General features: G+C 55.4%; 1 protein-coding gene across 1 annotated transcript in view; it reads right to left on the bottom strand.

Annotated features, from left to right (window-relative positions):
- KSR2 (kinase suppressor of ras 2) overlaps nucleotides 1–17143 on the bottom strand; it is a 268843-nt gene that overhangs the window by 95979 nt on the left and 155721 nt on the right. Inside the window, exon 5 of the mRNA XM_045843859.1 lies at nucleotides 15603–15787. Coding sequence (XP_045699815.1) covers nucleotides 15603–15787 — 185 coding nt within the window. The remainder of the gene's footprint in view (nucleotides 1–15602; nucleotides 15788–17143) is intronic.

The raw sequence follows: 17143 nt of genomic DNA, 5'->3' as shown, positions 1-17143 counted from the left end.
CAAGCCCAAGTCATAGTGTAATATATTTTTTTTGAAGACCTTTTAAACTCCGATTAAACTCAGCTCATGGAAGATCATCGATGGGCAAAAGCCTCAGAGGTGATGACATTATGAACAGCCACGTCCCGGTGCACCGGACGGGCAAGCAGTGACAACCACCGCCCGACCCTGCCAGGCAGACCGTGACGGGAAGGGGCCACAGGCTGCAGAGCGCAGCCCAGTGTTGGGGGTGCTACACCGCGGGGAGACGTGCCCTTAGAGTTGGGGAACCCAGTATGTGACTGCCCACACCCACAGGAACTGTGATCCCACAGACCTGACGAATCTCGCAACCAGAACAGCAGAATGCGTGAAGTACGATCCCACTTTTATGAAGTTCAAAACATGCAAAATTAAGCTATACGTTGTGTAGGGACACATACTGTGAGGTGTTCTACAAAGATGAGCAAGATGACCTAGTAAAACAAAGTCAGGATGAGGCATTTCTGGGGGGGGTGGGGAGGGAGAGTGCAATCAGGAGATGCACTGAAAAGACTTCTGGGAGCTTGTGACGGTTTCTCAAGTTCAAGTTTGGTTTCTGAGTATTTTTATCAGGGCCATGACTAGGGTGAGGCCAGTGAGGCACTGGCCTCTGGCATAATATTTAAGGAGGTGGCCGAGACACTCAAGCATCAAGATGAAAATATTATTTTTAAAGATTTTATTTATTTATTTTTAGAGAGGGAAGGGAGGGAGATAGAGAGAGAGAGAGAGAGAGAGAGAGAGAGAAACATCAATGTGCGGTTGCTGGGGGCCATGGCCTGCAACCCAGGCATGTGCCCTGACTGGGAATCGAACCTGCGACACTTTGGTTCGCAGCCCGCTCTCAATCCACTGAGCTACGCCAGCCAGGGCTAAGATGAAAATATTTTAATGTCACCTTTTTTTTAAATGAATACAAAAAACTCCACGATGAACAAAATAGCAAACTTTTACATGAGGACAGGAATCCACCCTGCACTTCAAGACCCTGCCTCCCCATCGCTCTCTAATCCCAGCCTGGGTGTGAATAAAACTTTATTGACAAAAACAGGCAGCCAGTCCACAGGCAACAGTTTGCCCACCTGATTTCTTAAAATATTGCACTAAATTTTATGAGTACTCCTTAAAGTGTATGTAGATCATAAACACATACATATCAGCACATACACACATCTATATGCGAAGGCACTATTTTTTTTTTAAATATTTTACAGAAAGAGAAGAACGCCCATCACAACACTGGGCTGGGAGACCTCCGCTGCAGCCGCCAGGACCCAGGTGGAGGAAACGGCTGCTCAGCCACACCCGTCAGTACCCGCAGGTCCGGGGTGTGTCCCACTGCAGACCCCAAGCAGAGGGGGGGGGCCCCCACGCAGGCCTCTGCACCCCGCCTGGAAGCCTTCCCCCCTGGAGCAGCCTTCCCCCCTGGAGCAGCCCTCTTCATTGTAGCAGCCTCTCCACCATCCATTCTTGAATTCAGTCTCTGTCACACTGCTGCGGGGCACGTAGAAGAACCCTCCCTTTCCAGAGCGGGGAGCTGAGTCCCGGAGAGGTCGACGGACCTGCCCAACCTGGCAGCGAGGGGTGGCGGGACCTGGTGGACGGTGGTTTCAAGTCCATCCAACACCCACCCCGTCCTGCGCAGCTGACGGGTGGCCTCTGTGAGTGGAGTGCCTCACCTCGTTCCCTGTTCAATCAGAAAGCGGGGCGCCAACGGTAAGAAACGCAGGTCCCGATGAACCTCTTTTGGCTGGGAACATGGTTGCACCACAAGAGCAGGTTCCCACAGCGTCATGGACGGTAAAGACCCGTGCACCCCAGGGTGGGCGCCCACAGCTGTGTCTAATTGGCCCCCACCCCTCCTCCGCCAAGAGGCCCCGCGAGCGGCTGAGCCAGATTCCCTTCCCCGGCTAACGGCCGTCCAGGGAGCCGAGGGCCTTCCGGGGGAGCGGCACTTAGCTCTCGATGGTCACTGGGAGGCCATCGGCAAGGCGATCAGTTGAGCGCACTGATGGAGGAGCAATTTCACAGCTGAGCAGAGCTCATGCCATTTTCCCCCAAAGCACCCAGTCTACTCCCAGACTGATGATGTCATCGCGGGGAGGCTGACTTATCTGCTCGGCAGTCGCCTGCTTCGGGGCTGGGGCTGGCCCCGGTGCAGACACCTGTTGGAGTCCCAGGGCTGCTCTGACCAAGACCCCCAAACTACGTGGCTCAACACGGCAGGAACGTGTTCTCTCACGGTTCTGGAGGGCAGGAGTCCAGGTGTCCTCGGCAGGGCCAGGCTCCCTCCGGGACCTGAAGGGATCCCTCCTTGTGCCCCTTCTAGCTTCTGGCGATGGCCGTCAGTCCTGGGGGCCCCTTGGCTCCCAGCGGCTCCCCTCCATCGCTGCCTCTGTGATCACGTGATGTGCCCCGGGTCTGTGTCTGTCCCTGCGTCGGCATTTCCCTCTTTTTAGAAGGGAACCACCTTCCCCCAGGATGACCGCATCTTAACTTGACTAACTGCATTTGCAATGGCCCCGTCTCCACATGAGGTACTGGGGGCTAGGACTGCAACGCAGCCTTTTGGGGAACTCAGCTCAGCCCGCAGCCGACCCACCTGGCAGACAGCACAAGCTGCCGCTGAAGAGAGAAGTACAGAGGCCGCACGGGTGAGTCAGGGCCTGAGCCTGGACCCGGCCCGGCTCGCCCCTCCTGTCCCACCTCCGTCCCTCGCCCCTGCCCCCTCCACAGGCACGCGTGTCCCTGCAACCTGTCCAACTCCTTCAGCACTGGCTGTTCCTGCTGCCCTGAGTGCCCGTCCACCCCATTGGTCGACAGCCAGCCCTACGTCACTGTCAAGTCTCAGCGTGAACGACCCTAGGTCACAGAAGCCCTCCCCGAGCCCCTGGCGAGATTAGGTGCCCCCTACGCCCTACCCCACCATCATCACTCCTGTTTTTATTTTCACAGCATCCTGGACGCCCACTTTGCAGCACTAACCCCTGGCATGGATGGCTGGCTGGCTGTTCAGTCGGTCTCCTCAGCAGGCTGGAGACGCCCCGAGGACGAGGATCTTGAGCGTCTACTCATCCCTCATCCCTGCACCCCTGGTACCCACACGGAGTGAGCACTCAGAAATATTTTGGGGGGATGGACAGATGGGGGGACGACTCTAGAAGAGATGACCTCAAGAGTTTTGCTGTTGGAAGAGCTGTAGTTCCCTTGAGACTCCAGAGCCGGCTTCTCGGCCTAAGGAACTGTGGAAAAGAGCTCGAACCTTCTGGGAAACCAAGCCCCGCCCCCAGGTCCTTCCTCCCTCTTGTCCGGAAGTTTAGGAAAATGGTCTAATCCAAGGAGCCTGTTTGCACAGACTGAGGCCCTGAGGAAGCCACGTAACTTCCACCCTGGACTACATCCTCTTCTTCTTCAGCATGAGAAAATCAGGCCTGCCACCTCCCGTGGCCGTTAGAATAAAGACCGCACCCCCCGGGCCCCCCCCACCAGGTGCTAATCCACACTGAGGTGGGGAGAGGTCCCTGTAACTCACCAATGACAGATCAGCCTTGCGATGACTGAGCCCAATCAGGAGTCAGAAATCCGAGGAAATGCTCCCCCTCCTAGGCCCTGGGGTCTCCCACTCTCAACACCCACAGAAATTGCCAGGGGAGCAGTTTCCCAACCGAGACTCAGAGCAGTGCCTCGGGGGCCCCCACCGTCAGGGGGAAGGGAGAAGGGGAGACCCAGGCTGGGGCGCCAGGCCCCCTGCCCCATGCAACCCAGAACCAGTCCAGTTTTATCTGCTTCTGCAGACACGGGGGTTTATGTAACATTTGTTTTTGAAGAAAGAGATTTGTTACTAAATAATATCAATTATCAACTTTTAAAACTCCAAACCAGAAAAAAAGGGCCCCTGACTTGAATTTTATGGGCCATGAAATTTACTAAATAGGGGACTGCCTGGAGTCGGGATGCGTGTCTCCAAGGGAGGGCACTGTTACATAAAATGCAATCACCCTCTGTAATTGCCCATCATTCCATTTTATTTTTTATTCTAATTAGTCAAACCATCCATGTTTTCTGTTTTTACTTTCATTGTTTTTATTGTTCAATTATAGTCATCCCCGTATTTTCCCCATTACTCTCCCCCACCCTGCCCACCTCAAACTCTCACATTCAATCCCCCTGTTGTCCTTGACCATGAGTCCTTTATACAGGTTCCTTGACCCGACCCTTCCCCTTCCTTGCCCGGCTACCCCCTCCATCGTTTCACTTTAAAAAGGGCATTTAACACCAAAAGATGTGAAGGATATTATCTCAAGCTAAAGAGCCATTTATTAAGTTCACTAACACACTTCCTGGAAACAGTGTATGCTTCTTGTCCTGAGTTGTTTTTTTTTTTAACCTGGCTGGAAGCCGATCAGAACGTCACCAGGTGCCAACCCTGGTGGGCGGCTGGGTCTCCGTCATAATCGCACAGGAGCTGTTAAGTACCCAGGTTCTGGGCCCGGACGGGAAGGAGGCTCTGATGCAGCCGGTCCGGAGAGCCCGCACCAGGTGTCCCCTCGTTCCACACCTGGGGGTGCAGCCAGCAGTGTCAGTCTGACACCACCACATGGCCCTGACTTTGCGGGTCCTCACGCGCATCTGTCCAATGAGTGAACGACCCCGGGGTTGGAGGGAAGGTGACATCCTGGGACCCTCCACGCAGCCATCAGTCTCCTCACCGGCCTCGCCCCACCGCCTGATCTGTCGGTCTACCTGCCCCCCCCTCCCCCCCGGGGCACTGCAGCTCTGCCTGTCCTTCACACCTGCCTGCCCACCCACTCCCTCCGCTCCTACAAATGTGCATTCGGGGGCCTGAGCAGATGTCTCGGTGCCGGCTCAGCCGCAGACGCGGCGCGGGGGCCAGACACCCTGAAGTCACCAGGGTGTGAGTAACCAGGAACAGCGCTGGCGATTCACGGCCCCAGGAGGCCCTCGCACCTGTAAATCACTTAGGACCCGATCACAGGCCAAAGCCCGTTTTCTATTTATTTCTAGGGGCTCCAGATGAGAAGAGAAAGTTCGCAGCACCTACGCTGACGCCGTAGGAGTTCAGCAAGTCCTACAAGAGCTTAGCTTTACCTAGAACAGCTTCTGAACACACTGGCTACTCCAGCTGGATCCGGGGTCCTTGACCTTGGCGGCATGTTGCAGTCACCCAGGGAGCTTTAAAAAGTACTGACGTCCGGGACCTGCCCTCCTGGGACTCTGATGTCACTGGACTGGAAGCAGCCTGGGAATCAGAATTTTTAAAAACAGCCTCCCAGTGACTTGAATGTACAACCAAGGTGGGAAACCACTGGACTAGAAACTGTTCCTTCTTGCTACGTGGCCAGCTGAAAGCTGATGGGGAAGGGAAAAAGAGATTCTGAACACCCTCTGAAAGTGGAATCCCACGTAAGCAGAGAGGGGAATACTTGTCAGGCAGGTTCATATTCCTCTTCTGAATCAATAATCATTTGTACTTCTTCCTGGCTACTCAAGGAGGAGAGAAACAAGCGAGAGCAAGAATCAAAGGGGCTCCACCCCCAGACCTGTGGGTTTCTACAGGGGGCAGTAGTTTCTCTTGTCTGCTCAGCATCCTGACTCTGGGAGTTACATCACCCTGGAGTTCCTTGGAGATTCATTCCCCTTGGTGATAATCCAATTGGTTCAGCGGGGTTGACTCCACCCATTAGCTTCAGGAGTGGGCCAGTGACTCAGGCCGAGCGGTGTATTCCATCTAACTGGCTGCAGTAATTGGTTTAGGACAGACATTTGTGTGCCCCATCAGGCCAATCAGAGCTAATACTGGGACTCCTTTTTCTGACCCACCTAGATCTGTAAAAATGGAAGCCTGGAGTAGCCAAGGGCCCCCATGAAGGGGAAGCCTAACTGAGAATGAAACCCACAGGGAGGAAAGCAAGACTGTGAGATGGAGAGAGAGAAAGAAGGTGCCCTAAGGACACTGAGCTCCTGGATCCAGCTGTTCCTGAAGTCCATACTTATGCCTAGATTTTTTTTTTCAGTACATGAACCAGGAAGTTCCCTGTTTTCCTAACTTTGCAGATGAGAAACCAAGGCTCAGAGACATCACTTTCCCAAGATTTCCCAGCCTGTAGGGGGCACAGCTGGGATCTGAAACCAAGTCTTGCCTGGCTCTGAAGTCTGAGCCAAAGCTGGCCCACTGCTTGTTTCTATAAATTAAATTTTATTGGCACACAGTCCTGCCTCTTGGATGCCTTAAGGCTGCGTTCGTGCCTCTACAGAAGAGCTGAGTAGGGGTGACAGAGACTGTTGACCTGCCATCTGCCCCTCAGCACCGAAGCCCAGGCCTTTCTCTCCAGGACGGTGCTCTGGTTTTGGGAAGGCGAGTGGAAGTAGGTCCTCCCCCCTCTCTCTCCCTCCCCTCACCCCCCATCTCCAGATCATCTCCATGAAGGAACACACCACAGAGGGGTGGGGAGCTCAGGAGGCTGGAAGATGGGTAACTGGAGGCAAGAGGGGGAGGAGGAAGGGACAGCAAGAGGCAAAGGTGGGCGTGAGACTGAGAGAGCAAAGGTGATGCAGAGGGAGAAAGAAGGTGGGTGACGGTGTTCCTGGGCAAAACCGACAGAAAAAGACACTGACCCAGAGGGACAGACAGACAGACATAAGAGTAGATACGACAGGGAAAGTAAACAGAGAAGGGGGGTAGGAGGCAGAGATGGATGTGGGCGCTGAGCACCCCCACTCCTGCCCCTCTGGTGTTGCCCCAACTTTCAGCAGAGAGTGCTCTAACGGTGGCCTGGGACACAGCAGCGTGGCCACAGTGAGACAAAGCCCTCGGTCTCTAAGCCCAAAGGCAAAGGTCACAGCCCAGGGTTAAGCCAGTAAGTTTCCATCAACTTTCCTGGATCTACTGATTGGTTTAGAGTTAGGCACGTGGCCATGGCTGCTTGAACCAGCGCATCTCAGACCTAAACAATCTCACTTCTCTACTGTGGACCAGACAGGGAAGGGGCTGGGACTTCTGCGGTCATCTTGCCACCATATGGAGCCTAAAAGTGAAATTATCCCAGAGAAAAGCAGAGCTGAGAGAGACAGAGAGACAGAATCCTGACATGAACTGAGCCCCTAGATCCAGCCATGCCTGAAGCCTACTACCCCCTGGATTTTCCAGTTACATGTGCCAATAAATGACCTTCCTACTTAAAAAAAAAAAAGAAAAAGCCCAAGTTTGGTTATCTGCCGCTTGTCACCATGTGTCTCAAGCTATACGTCAGGACCACTGTGCAGTGACCACCACTGGCCACTTGCTTTCCTGGTCAATTAAGGCAGGGCAATCATCCACAAAATCCCACAGAGTGCATCGATGTCCAGCAACTTCAGTCCCTGACTCCGCGATGCCAGACCCGGCCAGCTCTGCAGCTCTGGAGTGCGAGAGGCAGAATCCTCTTTCCTTCTGCCCTCTGGGTCCCTAGGAGCAGAAGGCTCAGTGCTGGGCACAGAATGAACGTTCAGAAATGTTCTGTCTATTCACAAATATCTGCATGGGCCAGCCCCGTGCGAAGTGCTGCAGACACAGCAGTGAGTGAGCGAGCGATGCAGCTGCTGCCCGCATGAAGCTGGTACTGGAGGAACAGGGCGCTCAGCAAAGCCTCACATAAGCAAACAGACAGTTGCAAACTGTGATTAGTGTTTCTGAAGCAAGCATGGGAAAACGAGAGGAGATGTAACTAATGCTACCTGGGGGGGCTGGGGAATGCTTCCCCGAAGAAGTGGGATTCAGATGAAGTCACAACAATGAGGGGGTATCTGTAGCCTAAGGATTTGAGGCAGGAATGTTTTTAAAGGCCAGTGGGGCAGAAGGAGCAGGAAGAGATGAGAGGAGGGGTAGGAGCCAGCTCACCAGGCCCTTGTGGGCCGTGCCAAGGTTCGGGGCTGTCACCTGTGAACAACAGGAGGCCACAGTAGAATCTTCACCTGGGCTTAGGGGCCAGATTGGAGAAGATTACTTTCACCGACTGAATTTGGTGTCAAAGTGGGCATGAAAGATCCATCTGGGGACTAGTTCATAGTTTGAACCAGGGTGGTGGTGATGGAGAAGTTGGAAAAAAGTGGGAGAACCGAGGTTGAAACTTACAACCTGTTAGCCAAATCTGGCCCCTTGCTAGTGTTTGTAAATAAAGTTTTATTGGCACACAGTCACACCCACTTGCCTTGGTATTGTCTACGGCTACTTTGTGCTTTAGCGGCAGCTATGACAGAGACTGCATGGCCTGCAAAACTGAACATATTTACTCTCTGGTCCTGTACAGAAAAAAAAAAAGTTTGCTGATCCCTGTTTTAGAAGGTTAACTCAGCAAGACTTGGAGAGGGGTGCTGTGGAGAGGAAGGGCCAGAGAGCACTCTCCATAAAATACACACTTGCCCAACTGGATAGATGCGTAAGATGGGGCCACGAGGGGAGAAATAGTTTTCTTGGGGCGGGAGGTAAATTTGATTACAACAACCCACCACGTCCCAAGGAAATTAGGTCAGGCCAGGTTATAAGAAGACCGCACATGCAACTTGGAATCGGAAGGCACCGTGGTTTCTGTTCTTGGCTCTGTATCACCTCTAATCGTGCATTTCTCCTCTTGGAATATCGGGTCCCTCATCTGCAGAATGGGGATGCAGGAGCACAAGTGAGGAATCTGCACGCCCTGTGTACACGCTGTATGTGCAGCTCACAGCAGCATTACTTGTTCCTTCTCTTCCTGTTGCCATGACGCCCGCTTAAACCTGAGAGTTCCTCACTAGGGGATGTCACTGGACAAAGGCACGGTCAGACACAGGTCCTGGTGACACGGAACGGGACGGCCCACGCCTACAGCAAGTACCTGACCGAGGATCAAGACTCACTAAACGGCCCCCTCTGGCTCTGACGGCCAACCACTTACCCACCAATTTTTGTTGCCACAAGTCCTGGCGGGAGCAATCACAACAAAAAGCCTAAGGTTGCCTCTTGCATGCTGAGCCCAAATTGTGTGTGCCAAGGCAGGAAGGGCCAGCTGTGCAGGCAGGCCAGAGGAGAGTCGATGATAAAAACCCAGAAGTGGCCGGGTACTCTGCACAAAGCCACACACACATGCACACACACACACACAGCACCAGTCCTCCATACACACAAAACATGTCGCTTTTTAAACAAGGATGTTGCCTCCTTCCTCTGCAGCACTGTCAGTAGCAGCAGAGGCGACAGTCTGCACCTGTCACGGCGTGACGGAGACAGCCATCAGCTGGCTGTCGGGAGTCCCAACCTCAAACCCCAGCTCTGTAACTCTGAGCAAGTCCCTTGTGCTCCATGGCCTCAGCGTCCCCATATGTAAGGGGAGGGGTTGGACTCAATGATAGCTGAGGCCCCTACCACTTCTGGCCTCTCTGACTCTAGAGCAGAGTTCAAACACTGGGAGCCCCGAGACCCAGTGCGACCCACACGCCTGTGGAGCTATTTAATACTGCCTCACGTGACATTTGAAGATTTTGCATTGGGTGCTGACTTTTTTTACATTGGGGGATTTCTCATAAAAGTCACAGCCTCTGACTTCTTTAGAAAAATTCAAAGACCAGGCAGCCATGGTCCCGCAAAGGAGGGATGCTCTCACCAAGAAGAACACAGCCGTTGGAGAAGGATTCGTGCCCACGCTGCACAGCCTGAGTCTAACAACGAGGGAACATCAGACAAACCCAAACTGACACACTGCTACATGCAACATGTGGTCTTGCATTGGATGCTATAACCGAAAAAAAATGCTATAAAGGATCCTATCAGGACGATTGCTGAGATTAGAGTATGATTAGATGAAACTCTTGATTCAGTGTCAAGCTTACTGAACCTGGCAACTATGTGGTTATTATGTAAGACAGTATGCAACCTAGTCTCAAATGTTCATAAAAACAAGAAAGAAAACAGGGCGGGGGATTACGGAGGGAAGGCAAAAAGGTACAAGCAACGTTCGAACCTGGTGAATCTGAGCAAAGGGGGTGCAGGAGTCCTTTTTATTGTTCTTGCAACTTTCCTGTGATTTGAATTATTGCAAAATAAAAAACTAACACTACAAACTGTCATGTAACCGAGTGCTTCTCAGGTATCAGCCTGCAGAAGGCCCCGCGGGCTGCTGAAGACTCAGGCGGCGGGTGCTTCCCAGAGCGTCTGCCTGGGGAGGTCTGGAAGGGAGACAGCACGAAACCACACTTCTAGGAAGCTGTCGAAGGTGACGCCGTCGCAGCTGGTGCAGGGCACCCTTTGAGAGGCCCCGGTGCGACCCAGTTCAAATTGCGGAAGTAACCGCCGAGAGAACCAGACGCAGAAAGAGCCTTCGAAAGGCAGGCGCGGGAGAGGGACAGTGCGAAGGACCCGTGTTTTTCATCAGGAACCTTTCCGTATCATTCTGTTTGTTTCCGGGCACGTGTGTTTTGATGCCTACAAAGCACCCACCGGGCAGGTAGCAGAGCATCAGTGCACGTTAGGGACCTGCTGGGACCTGAGTTTCTAAGCTGTAGCAACAATGTATAGCACCAATGTCGGGCAACACAGACGCTTTCTGTGTCTGCTAAGGGGATGGATGGGGGGTGGGGAGCAGTGTCCTTGAAGGACAGAGTTCTCTGGGTCATTCCAACGCTTTGCGGCTTCCCCCTTGGAATTGCTGCTGCGGAGTCAGGTCAGACCCAAACTTCTCAGCATCTCTCCGAGTCCTGAGACAGGAGCGTGGTTTTTCGGGCAGCAAACTTCCGTGAAGACAGGCGCCCCTCCTCTCCCTCTTCCAGCGGGTAATGAACCTTGGCCTCAAGCCTCATTAAGCCCCATTATATAATCGCCCCCCTCCTGAGTCTCTTTATAACCCTTCCGGGCGGCTGGCTTCTGGGGAGTAGGCAGTTTGGCGTCATCGGTCTTTATTGCTACCTGCTGCCGCCTCCTTCCACCAATCAGGCGTCTGACTCAGCCCCAGGCACACCAGGCCAGGCCCTCTGCTGAGGGTCACCTCTCTGTCGCCTGGGCCCCCGGACCAGGAACAGGGGTGGCTCGGACAAGAGATGAGGAGAGGGCAGGGGAAGGCAGGACAAGATGAGCACACGCCGTCTTCCAAGACACCATGTGAAGGGAGGTATTTCATAAGACAGGGGCCTCAGATAAAACTCCAGCCGGTGTCACTGAGGAACTGCAGGAGGGAGAAGTACCCTGTCGTTCGCATCTTCTGCCCGAGACGCCCGGGACAGAGTGGAGTACAGATGCTGAAGCTGCCCGCAACTCATTCTTGCAGCTGCCTGGCCCCCGGGCGGACCACCGGTGCTCTGAAATCCACATGGGAGCCCCTGGGTGGGGGTAACAACTGGTGAGCCAGGATGGGTGCTGCTCTCTGGAAGGCATCCCTTAAGCCAGGCTGCCCCCACAACACAGCCCCCCGAATGGGCCAGGAAAACCACTTGAACAAGGTCCCTACGTGAAGAGCAAGCAGGTTTCGGGGAAGACGGCTTTGTGACCTGACTCTGCAGGCGGCTGAAGGGTGGTGGGTTCAGAATGAGGGTGAACTCCACCTCCTTCCTGGCTTTGTGACCTTGAGAGAGTTTGATAAAGCCTCCCAGCCCCGGTTTCTTCATCTGTAAAATGGGGATAATCACAGGACCTACCATGGGGCAGCGTGTGAGGCTTAAATGAGGTAACGGAAGTAAACGGCTTTGCCCGAACTGGTGATGCCTGGAACACTGTCCACAGCACACGTGCCGTTGCTACTGTTGTCGCCATCCTCATCACTGTTACAAGCCCTCCCATCACACAACCTGCATCAACAGCTCCCAAAGCCGCCCTTTGCCGAGACTCAGTGTTCCGAGTGCTGCCCGGGCTAGGGAATTCACTCGCGCTCCTCATCTTGTCCCCACTAATCCTGGCCAGGCAGAAGCGGGCTCAGGGGGTCGGTGACTTACCCAATGACATGTCAGCAACCATTTAGTTGCCATAGACCGAAATCTCCCTCACCACCCAATAATGAAAGATCACCTTCCATCTAGGTGGAAGGTGCCTCTTTACAAGGGTCACAGAGGCTGCCTGCCCCAAGTCGCCTGGGGTCAGAGGGAACCTGCAAGGACGCACAGGCGTACAGCTTGTCGGGCCAAACATGGTCCACGGAGAGAGGGCATCTGACCAGACACTGCTGGGGCCACGCCCGGACCAGAGGCAACGCGGAATAAACACAGCGGGGCCGGGGAGCTAAGTCCGCTGCTCTCTCCTCTGGAAAGCAGGTCCTCGGCCTGAGTCAGCACCTTCCACAGAGCGAGGGAGAAGCTGATCGGTTGTGTTTTGTGCATGGCCAACCTTGGAGATAGATTCCTCCACAAGTGGGGGCTCCTGTCACTGCCCCCTGCCCCGGTTCATCACCCCCAGACCGGGGAAGTGTCCAAGGAGGTGAAGTCCTTCTCACAGCCTGTCCGGGGAGCACCCTGAGGGCCCGGGGCCTGGCCACAGTACGGCCACATCTGCCTAATGCTACCTCCCGGCAGGACGGCCAGGAGTCATGAGATGGCCCATCCCCGGCCTTCACAGTGTGGCCACGGCCACAGCAGAGAGTGAAGGAGGGGCAGAGGGACTCTGCCTGTCGGGGACGTGGCCACCGAGGCTGCCGAGGCTGGGCCAGCGGGAGGAAGGCTGGGACGGGGGGCCCAGAGGCACGACGCCCTCTTCTGAAACGCCAGAGTGGTGAGGGGGTGGGATAGTTTCAAGCGAGGGGGGGCCAGCACCCGGCAGCTGTGTTTCCCCAAAAGCCCCTCCTGGAGTCCCCAAAACTGGTTTAAGTGAGTTAAAAGGGGGGCCTAGGAACAGCTCACTGGGTAAGCCTTGGGACCACAGGGTCTCTAAGCTCTGACACAGACCCTCCCAGAGTCTCTCATTGTCCAGCTGGGGAAACTGAGGCCCGGAGAGAGACAGAATCTGAGACGGCTGGAGTCAGAGGTGGGTTCAACACCCACCACACAGGCAACACCATTCCGGCCTCAGTTTCCTTATCTGCAAAGTGGGAGTCCCAATGCCTGCCCCAAAGAGCAGGATGAGAAGGTGGAGACAAAGGTCACACAGGCAACTGATGGCAGCACTGAGCCCGAGGGAGCTTCCTGTATCCAGTCTGCGGCCCGTGCCACCGGCTGCCTCGTGCGGCTATTTGTCGGGGCCAGCGGACATGGGACTGGCCCAGGGGCCTGGCCACTTGTCGGGCTGCACACTCGCTCTCCCAGCGGGACTCACACGCTATCGTCTCCCTTCCACACAGGGGAAGGGCGACCTCTCTGCCTGCGAGGACCAGCGCTGGCCCCCAAGAGGCAGCTGCGCCTCCAGGGCCTCCTCGAGCCGGGAGCTGGCTTCAGTTAAGGCCTTTGCTCCCGGCCACGGGCGATCGGAGAAGCCGCTCCTCTCAGGAGGAGACCGGGGTGCGTGGGAAAGTCGGGGGCCCCGCTGAACCCTCACAGTGCTCCCTCTGGCAGGAGGAGGGGTCTCCACAGGCAAGTCCCTGCTGCTGATTTTTGTTCTTATTAAGCAAGCTACAGGTGTTCCTGCTCCGGCCAGAACTGAAGTGCAGAGCCGTGGCCAGACCCTCGGAGGTGACCCTGCCGGACATTCGCTCGTAGGATGACTGCGGCCAGAGACGGAGCTGGCTGCTGGGGGCGACCACATCCGGCCACGGTGAATTCCAAGCTCTCTCAGGACCATGGGAAAGGGGGAGTCAACTGAAAGGCATTTAGCCACAGCCCCCAAGTTCATCGTGGAGCTGGAGGACAGAAATGCTATAGGGAAAAGGGGCTAATACATATCCTACCAACACCTACCACTTATTAGGCGCCGCCTGTGTGCTGAGCACCGTGCAGATGACTGGACAGACGGGAGCTTGTCTAGCCCTGACACACGTCTGTGAGATGAGTCTACTGTTATCCCCAGTGGACAGACGAGGAAGCTGAGTCTCAAAGAGGCTCCTGGCTGGCCCGGGGTCAGGCACAGGGCTGCAAAGTGGCAGAGCTGGGACTGGAACACCCAGGCACCGCCCTCCAGGGCCAGGACGTCCTGCCTGGCCCCTCCACCCTCCCTCCACCGCTGTGCTGTCGTACTTTCTCCTCCTCCTCCTCCTCCAGGCTCCCCGGCCGCCCTCCCTCCCTCTCACCCTCCCGCTGCACAGGCCCACCCACGTGGAGCATTTCTGGTCTCTCTGACAGTGATTCCTCCCGACAAATTGATAAATTGGCTTTCTGGTGTTGACGTGGTTTGCGGGTGCTATTTTGGTTTGCTCAATTCGGGGCCCGCACCCCCCCGGGCACCAAGACGAGCCAGGCTCTGGAACGTCTCCTGACTGACGTGCACACGGGTCTCTGCTGGCTCCCGCGGTGGACGCACGAGCCACCCTCGTGGGCTGTGCACCGCGTTCGCCGTTCCGCCCCAGGCCCACCGCCCGGCTGCGCTCAGCCAGAGCTCTGAACCCAACGGCCTTGACACTGGTCGGAGAGGTTGGATGTTTAACACAGAGGTTACGTGTGCAAGTATCCAAAGAGAGAAGAATTAATGGGTGTCATCACATTCTTAAAGGGCCCACGGCCTTATGTAAAGAATAGGACCCCACATTTAGAGAAAGGCACCCTGCCGGATATTTGGGGGGCCTTGGTGATCAAGTCATGCATCACAATAGAACAGAGCCAGATTCGAACCCTGGCTCAACTGCTTGGCAGCTGTGCGACTTCGGGCAAGTTCTTTGACGCCCCCGAGCCTCAGTTTCAGCATCTATACAATGGGGTTAATCCGTCTGTACCCTGGGTTGTCCCGAGAGAGAGACGGGATCACGCATGTGGATGAGCACAGACCGGGGCTCTGTAAACACCCCTTATCAGCGACCCGAGCAGCAACCCACGCGGCCCCCCTGCGGCTGCACTAAGGGCCTGGGGCGATTTCCCCCACATCCCGCCGCCTCCCGAGTTCCCATCAGTACAAGTTCCTGGCTTGGCCGGAGGACTGGTCCGGGGGCTCCCCCCTGAACACATCTGTGCCTGTTCGGCAAAACTGGCCTCTGGGCAGAGAAGATTAAGAGCCTTCTAAGACCTAAGCCCTTGATCACCAGCGAGGTCCATCTCCACTCTGAGCAACAACAACTCTGTCTGCAGCAGACGCCGTGGGAGCGGAACGTACACCACCCCCGGCCACGGTCAGCCCAGCGTGAACCCGAATGCATCTTGGAGATGCAAAGGTTATATTGTGCTGACCTGCGTGGGGGGAAAAACTTACAAAATATAATCACGGAAGCCTTAAGCACAGCAGAAAAGGAAATCACCCGTGACCAGGCTGCTGAGAAGCAGAAGAGAGGACAAAACCAACATTTCTTTCCTTGACTCCCCTGCCGTTCCCGCCACCTCTGGGACCGATGACAACAGCCTGTCAGCCTCCCGAGCACCAGGGACGCCCCTGAAAACGTTCAGGGGGGCGTGTGTGGCGCAGGTAGGAGGCTGGCTGGCGGACACCGGTGAGGGGTGACAGTGAACGCTTCACAGGCATTTTCACCAAAGAAAAAGAGAAGGGGCAGGCGACTCACTTGAGGAGAAGCTGGCCTCCGTGTGCACGGGAGGGGTGGAGGGCATGAAGGGCCCGTGCCCCACGAAGAAGGAGCGGAGGGAGCGCTCGGACAGGAGCGGGGAGCGCTGCTGGGACGGGATGTTCTCACAGCTGCCCACGCCGCTGTGGATCTTGAGGTTCAAGGGCTTGCTCTTCTTCTTGGCTCTAGAGGGGAGACAGAGAGGAACGGAGAATGCACCCATGCACCCACAAAATGGGAGCGGGGAGACCCAACACCTGAGCCCGATGCCCGGCACTCACGCCCGCCCTGGCCCAGCCCGGGGGCTCTCCCCACGCCCCTCTCTGCGCTCCAGCCATTGTTCTGTGCCGTTTCTCTCCTCCAAACCTTGGCCCATGATGTCCCCACTGCCTGGAATGCCGTCCCCTTCTTTGCCTGGTTAATCCCCATTTGTCTTTTATGATTTGGCTCTGGTACCCTCTCCTCCAGGAAGCCTTCCATGATACCCCAATCTCTCCCAGCCAGGGTTGAGTGTTCTTCCTCCAAGGAGCCTTCCCTGATATTCCCTCTTCTCTCCTAACCTGGGTTGGCTATTCCTCTCGAGTCTCCTAAAATGTTCCATATATCTCTGTGGCTGGACTTTCCTATTTTTCCAAATTTGTTCTCTCTGTTTTTGTCTCCCAAGTGGACTGGGGGTCTTTGAGAGCAATGATTCTGTATCGTTCATTCCTGTGTCCTGGGCAAGAGGCACAAAGCCTAGCGCACAGCAGGTGCCCATTAAACGCTTATTCAGTGGCCGATCTGCACTGAGACTCTGCACTTACCACATCACACTCCACTGTGGGCTCCCCCTGAGAGCAGGAACCTGTGTTTTTTTCCCATCTCTCAGCCCCTTGCGTGGCACCAGCTGAACAGAATGAACCTTTCCGGCAGGTTCTGAAACACTTCTGCCCTTCCCAAAGAGTTCGGGTGGTCGGCTTAAGAGAGTTTGGTTTAAAACAGCATCAAAACTAACCTCCCTGCCTGCTCTTCTCCCCACCCCTCAACATCGCCCCATTCAGGTCTGGCCAGGAGGTGGACGCCCTCTTGTGGCCAAAGGGAGCCCTCCTTGCAAATGTTCAGAGTTCTGGAAGGAGCGCCTAGGCAGGTGTGTTCCTGTGGGACTGGAGGCCTCCACACACGCAGCCTGGAGGCCTCCACACACGCAGCCTGAAAGCCACCCTCTCCAGGAGGCCGATGCTTCAAGGAGCTCGGGCGTGCCTGCAGAGTTGCCCCCCCCCACGCAGGGCCTGTGCTGGCAGCCCCGCATGTCCTCTCGCCACGGGGCCACGGCAAGGATATACCTAAACAACAGTCATACAGAGGGATGGGTAAAGAGATGAATGACAGATGGATGGATGGATGAAGACGTGGATGGATGGTGGATGGAAGGTGGATGGAAGGAAGGGTGTGTGGATGGACAAATGGAAGCAAGGATGAGAACAGAAGGATTCACGAATAAAGGATGGAGAGAAGGGAGGGAAGCAAGGGGGAGCACGGACAGAGGGACGGAGAGAGGGAGG

Source organism: Phyllostomus hastatus, unplaced genomic scaffold (assembly GCF_019186645.2).
Source record: "Phyllostomus hastatus isolate PE091 unplaced genomic scaffold, TTU_PhHast_1.1 phas_contig_1162, whole genome shotgun sequence".
NCBI classification, from domain to species: Eukaryota; Metazoa; Chordata; class Mammalia; order Chiroptera; family Phyllostomidae; genus Phyllostomus; species Phyllostomus hastatus.
This window is presented reverse-complemented; position numbering and strand designations above follow the sequence as displayed.